Genomic DNA, 12941 nt, shown 5'->3' with positions numbered 1-12941 from the left:
ATGGTTTGTAAGAGTACGATTTGTAACAAGAGAACGATAAATAATATAAACATGAATTATACTCAACGGTCTTAAATAGTTCTTCGGATGATATTTGCAAAAATTATAATTCTAGCTATAAGAGTTTAGCAAATAAATAAATATATTTTTCAAAATAACATCTTTTGACAAATGTTAATAAGAAAATCAATACATTTTCAAAAGAATTCCGAAACTTTTGTATTTTTTCCAAAGCAACTCAAAGTTAAATAATAATATATCTTCTAAAAGTGTAAGTAAAATTTTCCTATAAATAGGATGCATATCCATCCCAACTTCCTACAAACAAACACACAAGTCATTTAAACACCATTCCTCCAACACTTTCTTTATTTTGACTTAACCATGGCGGAGGGAAGAGGCAGTGCAATGGTGGCAGCGGTGGTGCTCAGCCTCATGTTGGTGTCGCTTCATTGTCAGGTGGCTCACGCCGCCACTTATGTCGTAGGCGGCAGAAGTGGTTGGACCTTCGGCCTCTCCAACTGGCCACGTGGCAAGAATTTCAAGGCTGGAGACATTCTTGGTAACCTCTCAACATACTATCAAACACTTGTATTATTTGTATTATTCTTTTTGAATTTAATGGTGTCCAATATGTCTTATCGGACCCAACTTGTAAAACCAAACACTATCGAATTCTCTTAATATTGTCGGTTTTATTCGGGGTCCTTTTTTTTTTTTTTTTTTTTTCTTCTAAGTGGACATCATTCATATGTTTGTAGTAGTGACACATTTAACGTTTTTATTTGACAATAATATATAGATATGCACATATGGTTATCTGTTCAAACTTTTAGGAGATAAAGATGACACATTGACATTACATTGTTTTTTTTTTTTTAATTGTGTTATTTTATACTATATTATATATAACTGATTTATCATTTTTTTTAATTGTCTTATTGTATATGTTATATATAACGGATTTATCATTTGATCATGTCAGTGTTTAACTACAAGATAGGAGCACACAATGTGGTGGCAGTGAACAAGGCAGGATATAAAGGGTGCAGCAACACTCCAAGAAATGCAAAAGTCTACAGTAGTGGAAAAGACCAAATTAGGCTTGTGAAGGGTCTGAATAACTTCATTTGCACTTTCCCTGGTCATTGTGACGCTGGCATGAAGATTCAAGTACTGGCCTCTTAATTAACTACTACTTTTGACACCAACAAAATATAATAACTAAATAAAAGTGAATCATAGATTCGATATCGGTTGTATGTCAAGTTATATATGTATTATGAGTTTTTGATGGTTTTAGGTGTGTTGTATAAGCATAAGTAAAGGTTCACTCGGAATTATATCTCATTTGAAGTTAAGGATCAATGTGTGTTCTGTGTTTGTTATTATATGGTATGTTTGGTTACATCTATATTCCGAGATTTTGATTGTTTTGACATTTGGTTGGGCGGTGTCACGTAAATTCATAGTCGTAGTAACGTAAAGTTTTTGATTGTAGCAATTTCGACTTATTTTATAGGTTAACGAATTAATTTTAATTACATTTTTTTTGTCTGATTTATATGGGTAAAGTAAAACAATAGTTAAACCGGAAACATGTCAAATGGCCCAAGGTTCCTCAAGGTCTTTTTAAATATCTAACTCATCTTCAAGTGAATTTTATTTAGTTATTTAGTTATTTTTATTATTGATATAATATCATCTTGCAATCATATTAATTATTTTATATTTCAAAAATTATGACATACATGTCTTGTAAACGGATTGGCAATAGCAACGTTCTTTTACAAGTAAATAACACAAATATATTATGGAAACTACGGAACTTATAAAGAAAATAACTCATATGAAACAAACATGTTTCAAATATTCTTTTTAAGAGGGTTGAGATTGTATTAGAAACCAACAAACAAAGAGTTGGATGAGGATAATTAATACTAAATATTTTATTTCTATTTGAGAACCAATCAAAAGACGTAAGAAAATTCCTCTTAACGTAGAGTGTGACTTGGAATTTGGTGACCTCAATGAATAATTCAATCCCGAAATGAAGTAAAGAAACCCGAATGACGATTTCAAGGAGATAAGTGTTTGGAGTACGTCGAGGGTCGTTATACCTGACCCTATAATTGCTACCCTATAATTGTTAGTGTTTACAGTTATAAGTATTTGTAGTGAAGAATTCCTATATGTATCACGTTGAAATCAATTAAGTAATGGAATATCAGTTCCTACTCATGAACGTTGGTCACATCGACCAAAACATTAATTCTTCATGACATTTTTATTGTTTTTGCCAATTGGTTACTTATGTAACACTCAAAAATGTTACTTCTTGTAAAATGTATTACATCGAGTACACCGAGTACCACTAAAAAGGGTGATGTTAATAAGACACCCCTTAGACACCCCATTGATCACTTTATAAAAAGTAAACTTATAATTAACTACTTATAATCAACTTTTTCGGAAAAACAATGCAATTTCAACTAATAAACGTATTTCAAAATTGAACCAGGTGTCTATGGTAAAATGGGTTGTATTTTTAACCAATCCACACTAAAAAACATTACTTCTTGGAACAAGTATTACACTCAACATTACTTTCTACATCAAAATGTTGATATTTACTAGAACATATGTATTACACCGAGTACCAATATTACCCATTTAAAACATAGCATCATCAATGTAATATCTAGTACAATTGATCGTGAACATGCCATTGAATGTAAGAAAATACTTGATGATTAGTTTAAATGTAATAGAAATGTCTATACAATTACCATCATACTAAATATCTCAAAATTCTTTAAGTCTTGGGACTCTGAATTGTTGTAGCCCTTCACATATGGGACACATCTAATAAAATATGTTAACCTTGAAATGCATAGTAAGTAACATAAGGTTCAATCAAGAAAAAAATATACAAACATAAGCATAATCTATTGAAACATATCACTATGAAAAAAGATGTAATCAAAACATCTCATAAACAAGACTCAAAAATCATAACTTGAGAATTTACATGACTTCAAACATACCTATGACGTGCAAGTGTTAAGGGTTTCACTTATTGATGTTGGACTAGGTGTATAACGTCTTAACTAAATTAGTATATTCTTAGTGAATAAAAGCAAAGTCATTTTTGGATTGTCTTCATAACTAGAAATAGCTAGAATTGATATTAAGAGAGAGATAAAATGATTTGTTAATATGATATATGATTAATATATTAATTAGAAATAGTTAATAATCAATCATGAATTAATTTGAAATGGTTTGAATTAATTAATTATTAATCTAGAATTAATTCCAGATTAATTGGAATTAAATTAAGGCCTAAGGGTTGAATTATAATTTTTCTTGATTAAGCAAGGAAGGAAATTTCTAGAATTCTGTAGTGGAGGCTGATAATGGAAATGGTTTGGGGGACTTAAGGAGCTTAAATATAACTCAAAACCCTCGAATTAGGGTTGGCATCTGATTACGTACGCCCAATGTACTAGGTTGGATTCTGCGATCACCCTTACCTAGTATGCCCAACGTACACCCTGTACGCCCGGCGTACTAGGCTAAACCTAAAACCCTCTTAACTTCGAATGGTCACAACTTCTTCATTCTAACTCTGATTTCAATGATCTTTATATTCACATAAAGATATTGAAGAGCCCCCCAATGTTATCTAAGTATCTTGGACTAAAACAAAAATGCATATTTCATGCAAGAACCCGACCTATGACTTTTCCCTTTCTACCCTTCGACCCAAAACACAATTGAAGGGTTAAGATCTCTCAACCATCATTACATCCTTAAGGCCCTAAGCCTTTACACAATCGACTTCCGGCCCACAACCCTAAAATAAGAAATGACATGAAACATGTGTTGGATTAATGTCTAAGTCCATAACTATAATTGGTAAGACTTGACCCGAACCGGCATGGTCCATTTGGGTTGCATGGCATCATGCACTTGGATAGACTAAATGAGAGAAATAAGACACTTATGGTTATTAATATATTATAAGTTCTAGTATATTAATAATATGAATAATAATATTTAATTAGTATTGATTGAGAATTAATTTAGAATTAATTATGTGATCAAAAGAAGACTAATTAAATATATGGGTTGATTGTGCAAATCATCCATAACTTATATAGTGGGCCAAAGCTCCATGGATAATCAAGTTGGGTTAAACCCATAGGATGCTTCATGGATGCTCCATGGAGGTTACATAACCCATGGGTCATGGAAATGAAAGGTCATGACAATTAGGGTTTACATGGTGTAACCCTAATTGTAACACACTATATAAGCATCATATTATTCACCAAAATCGGACACTAGTGTGTGTAAAAGAAGGGCTAGCCGATTTCATGAGTTGTGGATTTCTTTCAAGTCATTCTAAGTGTATTTGGTGTTGTGTGAACCATTTGAGGTGTCACACTTGAGGCACTAGGTACTCAAGCTTCATGAAGACATTCTACATCAAAGAGGTATGTATTCTATCTTGTTATATTCATTGTTTTGTATGCTAGATTAGGATAATACCTTGGAAGTTCATATTTGCATGTATAATAGAGAAAACATAGATCCAAGGTATTTAGGGTTGCATGTACACTTAGGAGTCTTAGAATGCTCAAAATCCAACAGTGGTAACAGAGCCTAGGCTTGTTTTCAATTATACTTGATGCAAATTGCTGAAAAATGCTGAAAAACTCGATTTTATGGCTTTTTGGGCACTGGACTCGCCGAGCCACTGATGAACTCGCCGAGTCCATGAGTAAAATCATCCTACTCGTCGAGTAGGTTCATGCACTCGACGAGTAGGAGCCCGAGACAGCATATATTCGACTTTTTTGGCTGGAATTGGACTAGGAACATTACCCTAAGATGTTTTTGGACTTATAAACTTGTTTTTGATGTGGTAATGTTCATGCTAATTCAATTTCAAAGATAATTGTCAATAGATTCATGTTTTGTATTAGTTTAAGGTTTAGAATAATTACATGAAAAAAATTGATTTGAATTATCTTGTTCTTATGAGTTGCTTAGATTAATAGGAAGTTATGTGAAATTGTTGTTTTCAATCCATTTTAATCTAAGAGTTGATTCTAAAATGTGTTTTTGTAACTTGTCCTCAAGTTATATGAAAAGTCACATTTAAGTTTCATAAAACTCATAAAAGTTGGCAATGGTTACAAAAAATGAAGAGTATTGTCCTCAAGTTATGGAGGTTCAAGAGTCACTTCATTAAGTAATAAAATATGTAACCTTAATTAATTCCATAAGTTACAAAATAAAGAAAAAGTTACATTCTTTAATAATTTAAAGTCTTCCATAACTTGTCCTCAAGTTATGGAACTTGAAGAGTTTTTTAATTAAAACTACTTTAAACACATAAGTTATGGAATTAATTAGTTTTGAATAGTTTCAAAACTTTCCCTCAAGTTTTGGAATTTGAAGAGTTTTCTCTTATGAATACTTTAATTCCAAGTTAGCCCTTAGAATTTTAAAATTTAAAATTCAATTATTATACTTTATAATATTATAAGTTAATAATATTTATATATATATATATATATATATATATATATATATATATATATATATATATATATAAGAGTAAAGTCAGTCTTACCATTAGTAGGCATCATTAATGAATCCGGTCTATAAGGTTACTGCCTATAAAATGGCAGTTTAATGGGTGTCCACTCTCACCCACCGTTTCCTTGACCGGTGGAGGGTCGTTAGCCGAACGGGTAGGACAAGGACTAGAATTCTCCCTTCATTAAAAGTATTAATGATAAATACTAAGTAACTAAACCTTTTATAAATACCCAATCTTAGTTACTTAGGAAAATGTGAATAAGGTGCTAATCCATGAAATTACACTTTGCACTTTGTTTAAGTCGGTTAGTGGAGCGTGTGTGGTTAACCGGTACACTAACTCGTATTTAACAAGGTAGGCAAAGGGTAACTTAATGTTTATCATAGTATCGATGGAGCGTGTGTGGTTAACCGGCACATCGATTGAGGGGTAAACACTTAAGGGTACCAAGTAATTTGCATGGTTACTTCACACCTTGTTATGTGATCCTCGACATCCCAGTCACAAAACCTGAAGGGCACATTCGAGATTGAAACATGTCATTGAAGAGTTCAATGAATCTCAAAGATCTAGGAGTTTCAAATCCAATTAAAACCTAATAATACATTTCGTTTATCTTGGTGGAAATTGGTGAATCGTCATTCACCTACCTTCAAATATTTTATAGCTTGGATTACGACATCCCTCTTCTAATTTATAAAATAGTTTGTTGGGTCCTAGCCTTAATATTTCATATTGGGTGTCATATTTAGGACTTTAAATCAACTACCTTGAATATCTCCCAAAATATGTCTGGTTTAGACATTTATGATCTTCCCAAATCTCTTGAAACAAGCTTTCCTAAATGAAGATGATGTCCCATGTAAATCATACTTCTTTCACCTCCTCCAATTATTCTCCCTAACCCACAAGTTCAAGGTCACTCAAGCCCTATTGGCAAGGCAAGGTCTAGGTATGATCACATCTTGGAGATGTAGTCACATATTGACAAGCCGGGAGAGTTGGGTGTCAAAGTCTTGAGAAAGTTGGTGGTTCAATCACTTTCTAAGTGACATAGTGAGCTCCTTTGGGTCTCCTATAAAACAGACTATGACAAGACCCTTAATGATCTTATCTATTTGCTTAGATCAACTTCCTAAAACTTTATGGACATTGACAATAATGACATTGGATATCCAATAAAGCTCTCTCTTCCCAATGGAAAGGGATCGGCCATAGTCAACTCGGTTGACCAAATGATAAAGAGAGAGGCTAAGTCTGAGATAGTCTTATTATCAAGGGTTAATTGCCAAAGGAAGGGGCGTTAGTTGCGAAGTTGCCAAATTTTACCTAAGGATGTTAAAGTCAATAAGTTTGACTCTACTTCAGGTAAAGTCCACTATCTAACTCTGCTAAGTTTCTATTCTGAGATTCTTGATACATGATGTGATTGGGTCACATGTTGATGTTTTAAGAATCAAAGAAAAGTAAAGAAACTTAAAGAACGAATATGCTGAATCTGATCGCATAGATGGATTTCTATCGCATACTTTGAAGATTGGATTCTTGAGCTACTTCTTAGGAGTTATGAGATATTGCTTAAGAATAGATAACAACAAGTTTTCATATGGATTGTAAGGATAAGTTCTTCTGCAAAGTTTTTTAAAATAAAAGGAAAAATTCTGATTTTATTTATTTTAAAATATCCTTACAATGGCATCTGTGAAAATTTTTGTTGCTTATAAGATTCCATTAATAGCAAGAGTGGAAATATGAAATTGATTCTTTCATTTGTGGTAATGTCTAAATTTACCAAATAAGGAAAGATTCTCATCACCCAAGTTTCAGTAGGATAGAAACTTGGAATCATGCAAGTTGTATAGCATGATGAATGGGAACTTTTGAGCATTGGAAAATTAAGACTAATTACTTGTTCACATGGATGTGTGAGTCATGTAAATGACTATGGGATCGAGTACACATTCTTGTGCACTGATTAAGTCCACCACAAAAGATCGATAAGACTATTCGTCATGATTTACTTAAATTCAGTAAATATGGTTATACTTACAAGTTTAAGTATAATTCTGAAACATTGGAAAAGGTTCCAATGTATGGCAGAACGAATAAGAAGAATCAACTTAGGCAGAAAGATAAAAGTTTCTCAAATCTGCAAAGATGGAAGAGTACTTTAGTATCAGTTTTGTGATCATCTTAATGATTAAGAAACCATATCAAAATAAGTTCTCTAAGGAAATCTTAGTGCATTCTTATGACTAAGAAGAGGAACTTGAATTGTTGAAATGGTTAAATCAAGAAGATGAGTCATACTTTGTTCCAATACAAGTCTTAGAGTCATACTCCAAGATTGTAATTTGAGTGACATATCTTAAAGAAGGTTTAAAACACTTGTCAAATGTAAGAGTAAAAGTTTTCTACTCTTATACATTTGAAATTGGTAAGTTGTGATGTTTTGGATAAAACAAATTCCAATTAAGGCCAATTGTGTGAAGTGTTTGTCTTGATTAGAATCCACACTATCTCTTGAATATCTGACAAGAGAGTCTTATATGTCAAGAGGACAGTGGGAGTCTTAAAGGTCTTGAAAGTCTCAAGAACTAATCAAGAATAAAACCTGAAGAGCTTCACTAGCACACGACTTGAGGTTTATAACCTATCGTGTTAACATATTCTGTGCCCATTCCAGTTAAAGTTTGCTTTGCATATGAGTTCTTAGAGTTCTCAATTGGTTACACAACAACTTGGAAGCAATGGCAGGCCCTTGAGCTACCAGGTGGCAAGAAATTAAGATTGAGTTCAGTCCATATGAGCTTGGATTTGTCATTATCCTTGTGTTGTGACTATGGTTTGACAACTCACATGGATAAGGACACATACACCATTAAATCTAAGTGTCATAAGGTTTCTCTCCGATTCATGAAAATGATGGTGAGGAAACACTTTCACTAAGTAGATTTTAGCTAGATAACAATTGTGATATTTGCATTCTTAAAGTCGTTAGTGGAGCGTGTGTGGTTAACCGGCACACTAACATGGACTTGTGATAAGTTGAAAATGTCTAAACAATCAAGACTATGATTACGGCATCCCTTTTCATAGTTCTTAAAATTGTTTAGACACACATGTGAGCTATCTAAAATAAGGTCTATGATTATGATAAAGTTTTATCAAAGCAATCTAGTATCAGAAATCTGAACTTTGGTAAAGTCAATAAAGTATTGATTTCTAGAAGTCCAGCTGATTTCTGAGTACATGTCAAAGCTAGTGGGAGCATAATTGTTATGCTAATAATCATCATGTTAGTGGAAGCATGATAATTATGATAAAAGTTGCAAGTTAGCAATGTTAATTATAGAAAACAAAAGTTTCAATTGGGAAAGAGTTGTTTTGCTATAATTAAGGGAGAGGAAATTGTATTTCATCTCAATTCTAAAAGCTTAGATTGAGGTTTTAATCATATTTAGTCAAGGATATATATATATATATATATATATATATATATATATATATATATATATATATATATATATATATATATGAATTTAATGTTGGAATGGATCAACATAAGGAAATTCTGTATATGGGTCCATTATTTGCGTTCTAAAATTCGATTATGATTACGACATTCCTTTTCATAATCTGAATTATGAGAACTTGGCAAATAGAAATGGAAATGTTATAGAAAAAGACTGGTTAGTCTTTATGTGAGACATCATGAATCGTGTTCCATATGCTTCGGATATAGGATCGATTACATGTGCTATATTCATCCTTTCTAAAATTTTCCAAATGCCTGGGGCATTAAGAAGGGAAACGGTTTAGAACTGGATATGACTTAAAGGATTAAACAATTGTCGAGGACAATCTAAGGTTTACCAAAGATTGGTTGCTCAAGGACAGTTGGAAGTATAGTGATAATTTTGGAAGGACCATATTGACATAATTTGTAAGAAGGCAACTCTTGTTTAGAAGTGATAGTCTAAATGGAATATGGAAATGTTTCAAAGTTAGAAATTATTCAATCTGTGTAAGATTAGGAAACTTAATGCAAGAAGGATGTTTCCAAGGAGTTGATCTCCTTTGGAATGCTCTGTAATGGTTGTTGTCAAGTCTTTCTGACTTTGTGCATAATCGTTATAAGAGGAATGATGCATATAAGTTTAGAATCTAACAGATTTCAGTAAATGGCATGAATTTGGAATTCTTGCATTTGCAGTAAGGATTTGGGATTGTGAAAGAGGATCATTGGAGTTATGTTCAATTGATCTAATTCACAAATTAAAGATCATAGACAAACATAGTATGCATACTTGGTGTGTGGCATGACTAGTGTTTAGAAAACATAGTGTGCATGCTTGGAGCATGGGACAACTATTGTTTTAATTCAAGAATAAAGTTGACAGCTGAAACAGTATACAATGAATAATGTGTAATCATATGGTGATAAATAAAAGGTGTTTTATTTATATTCATAACTTTTGAGACCATATTGAATTCGATTATTATTGTGTTTCACTTTGCATGTTTTGACTTCCTAAATGACTAGGTCATTGTTCTGGATGACTAAGTTATTCAAACTATCCACAGCCAGTCATATGTTGGAAGTAGATATGAATCAAGACTGTCATGGGTTGGCTTGTAGAGGTATATGATGGTGGACAAAGGGCTACAACACTCATGAGTGCTCATAAGTTCTGAGTATTGGATTCAACCCGCGCTCATTGGAATCACTTCATGGATTTTATCACGAGTGATCATGAGACGATAATATCTTATATTCTTCAAACCTAGATATATGAGTTGTTACTATGAGTTGGTTGTACATTGATTGCACGAAAACACATTCGGTAACTCGGTGTTATAAAATGTGCCTTTGTGTATGATTCAACAAGTAGTAGAACAAGCCATATGAGTCGAAGTTTATCCATTCCGTTTACCTTTGAGATAAAAGCGATATCTATGGGCCCCTCGATGATTTGATGATGACAAATGGAGGTACTCGGCCGGGCCAGGACTGATTTGATTTGTTCAACTAGTCAGCCGTCATAAATCGGAAATCAGGAAACAACAAATGGACAGAGAGAATGATTATAATCCATGTCTCAGTCCATATGATATCTAGAATGGAGGAATATATGATCCCTTATCTAATGGACAAGTCATTAACAAAGGTCAGAGTTCATCTACAAGGTCAGAGTTCGATAAAAGCTTTTGAGAGCTACGATTGCCAGTCGGTTCTTGAAGTCATACGCAATAATAGTTTTAGACTTATCCAAGTGGGAGACTGTTGGATTAATGTCTAAGTCCATAACTATAATTGGTAAGACTTGACCCGAACCGGCATGGTCCATTTGGGTTGCATGGCATCATGCACTTGGATAGACTAAATGAGAGAAATAAGACACTTATGGTTATTAATATATTATAAGTTCTAATATATTAATAATAAGAATAATAATATTTAATTAGTATTGATCAAGAATTAATTTAGAATTAATTATGTGATCAAAAGAAGAGTAATTAAATATATGAGTTGATTGTGCAAATCATCCATAACTTATATAGTGGCCAAAGCTCCATGGATAATCAAGTTGGGTTAAACCCATAGGATGCTTCATGGATGCTCCATGGAGGTTACATAACCCATGGGTCATGGAAATGAAAGGTCATGACAATTAGGGTTTACATGGTGTAACCCTAATTGTAACACACTATATAAGCATCATATTATTCACCAAAATCGGACACTAGTGTGTGTAAAAGAAGGGATAGCTGATTTCATGAGTTGTGGATTTCTTTCAAGTCATTCCAAGTGTATTTGGTGTTGTGTGAACCATTTGAGGTGTCACACTTGAGGCACTAGGCACTCAAGCTTCATGAAGACATTCTACATCAAAGAGGTATGTATTCTATCTTGTTATATTCATTGTTTTGTATGCTAGATTAGGATAATACCTTGGAAGTTCATATTTGCATGTATAATAGAGAAAACATAGATCCAAGGTATTTAGGGTTGCATGTACACTTAGGAGTGTTAGAATGCTCAAAACCCAAGAACATGATGTTATAGTTCTCCCCCACTTAAATTAGATTTCATTCTCAAAATCAGCTCTTGCTTCCACTTCATGATGAAAACCTTCACATCAACCAAACTAATTGAAAAAATTGCAGATTTGATCAGTCGAAATTCTCCTCAGACAAACTCTGTCATGCTAATCCCAGACATAAGTGCACTATCACAATGAAAACTATTCTGGTCACATACTAAACTAAGACATGATCCTACTGGACTTTGATAGCCCTGCTTAGCTATCTACTGACAACACTCAAGCTTACCCTTGGTCCACTAATTGAAAACAACACTCGAGCTTACCCCTGATCCACTAACCAATAACAACACTCGAGCTTACCCCCGATCCACTAACTGATAACAACACTCGGGCTTACCCCTGATCCACTAATTGAAAACAACACACAAGCTTACCCCCCGATACACAAACCAATAACAATACTCGGACTTACCCCCGATCCACTAACCAATAACAACACTCGGGCTTACCCCCCGATCCACTAACCAATAACAAGATACCCAGGAGGCTATAATTCCACACAACATCCATGAACTCCATCACGCAAGCAATTGAGAGCAAATATGTCACAACTAGCAAAATTAGGGTGAAGATTGTATTCATGTACAAATAATTCTTCTATGTAACCTTGTTGCATTAGATTATTGAATTTCAAAAATGGCAATGTTATATGAATCATATGTGCATACATTAGGAATCAAGTTGTAATATCCTCTTATAAGCCCTAGATTGATCTAGTAACTAAAAAAAATCAATTTTTGGGCTTTTGCTTAGAAACTCTCGACCCAAATACCCCCTTGACCGAAAACCCACCCAAATGGGCCATAATGAACCCGAAAGCCCACACCACAAGGACCGAAAACCTTAATGAGGGGTGTTTTCGGCCACCCTTAAACCGAAAACCCCTCCCTTAAATCAAGGAAATTGGTTTTGGGTGCAAGACCTAATTGTTGACCAAACCTTGCCACCTCATTGGTTTACATTTCATTACCTAAAAAACAACCACACCATGGACATCAATACCTTTCATACTCCCATGCAAGGCCCTTAAGTGACTATCATACCCCCATGCATGTCACATCATTATGATCCATCATGTAATAGTAAAGCCATTTCCCCTCTCTTCATATATGCCATGGCTGAGAGGCCATTTTCCAGACACCCAAGAGTAAATTCTTCCACTTTCTCTATCTCTCCCACGAAAACAAGTAAAAGGCTCCAAGGATTCTTCATCA

At 33.6% G+C, this 12941-nt stretch overlaps 1 protein-coding gene across 1 annotated transcript; it reads left to right on the top strand.

Annotated features, from left to right (window-relative positions):
• Positions 1-315: 315 nt before the first annotated feature.
• Positions 316-1368, top strand: LOC111887793 (basic blue protein). Its single transcript, XM_023883945.3, has 2 exons — positions 316-562; positions 986-1368. Exons 1-2 carry the CDS (start codon positions 385-387, stop codon positions 1186-1188), a joined length of 381 nt encoding a protein of 126 aa, XP_023739713.1. The 5' UTR covers positions 316-384; the 3' UTR covers positions 1189-1368.
• The last annotated feature ends 11573 nt before the right edge of the window (positions 1369-12941 follow it).

The sequence above is a fragment of the Lactuca sativa genome, chromosome 7 (assembly GCF_002870075.4).
Source record: "Lactuca sativa cultivar Salinas chromosome 7, Lsat_Salinas_v11, whole genome shotgun sequence".
NCBI classification, from domain to species: domain Eukaryota; kingdom Viridiplantae; phylum Streptophyta; class Magnoliopsida; order Asterales; family Asteraceae; genus Lactuca; species Lactuca sativa.
The sequence above is the reverse complement of the archived record's forward strand: the minus strand, read 5'-3'. Positions and strand labels throughout refer to the sequence as shown.

Excerpts from the sequence above, each read along its gene's own strand:
- LOC111887793 (XM_023883945.3), top strand. The coding sequence starts at position 385 with ATGGCGGAGGGAAGAGGCAGTGCAATGGTGGCAGCGGTGGTGCTCAGC. Across the intron at positions 563-985 it reads CAAGGCTGGAGACATTCTTG|TGTTTAACTACAAGATAGGA; the intron begins GTAACCTCTCAA and ends TGATCATGTCAG.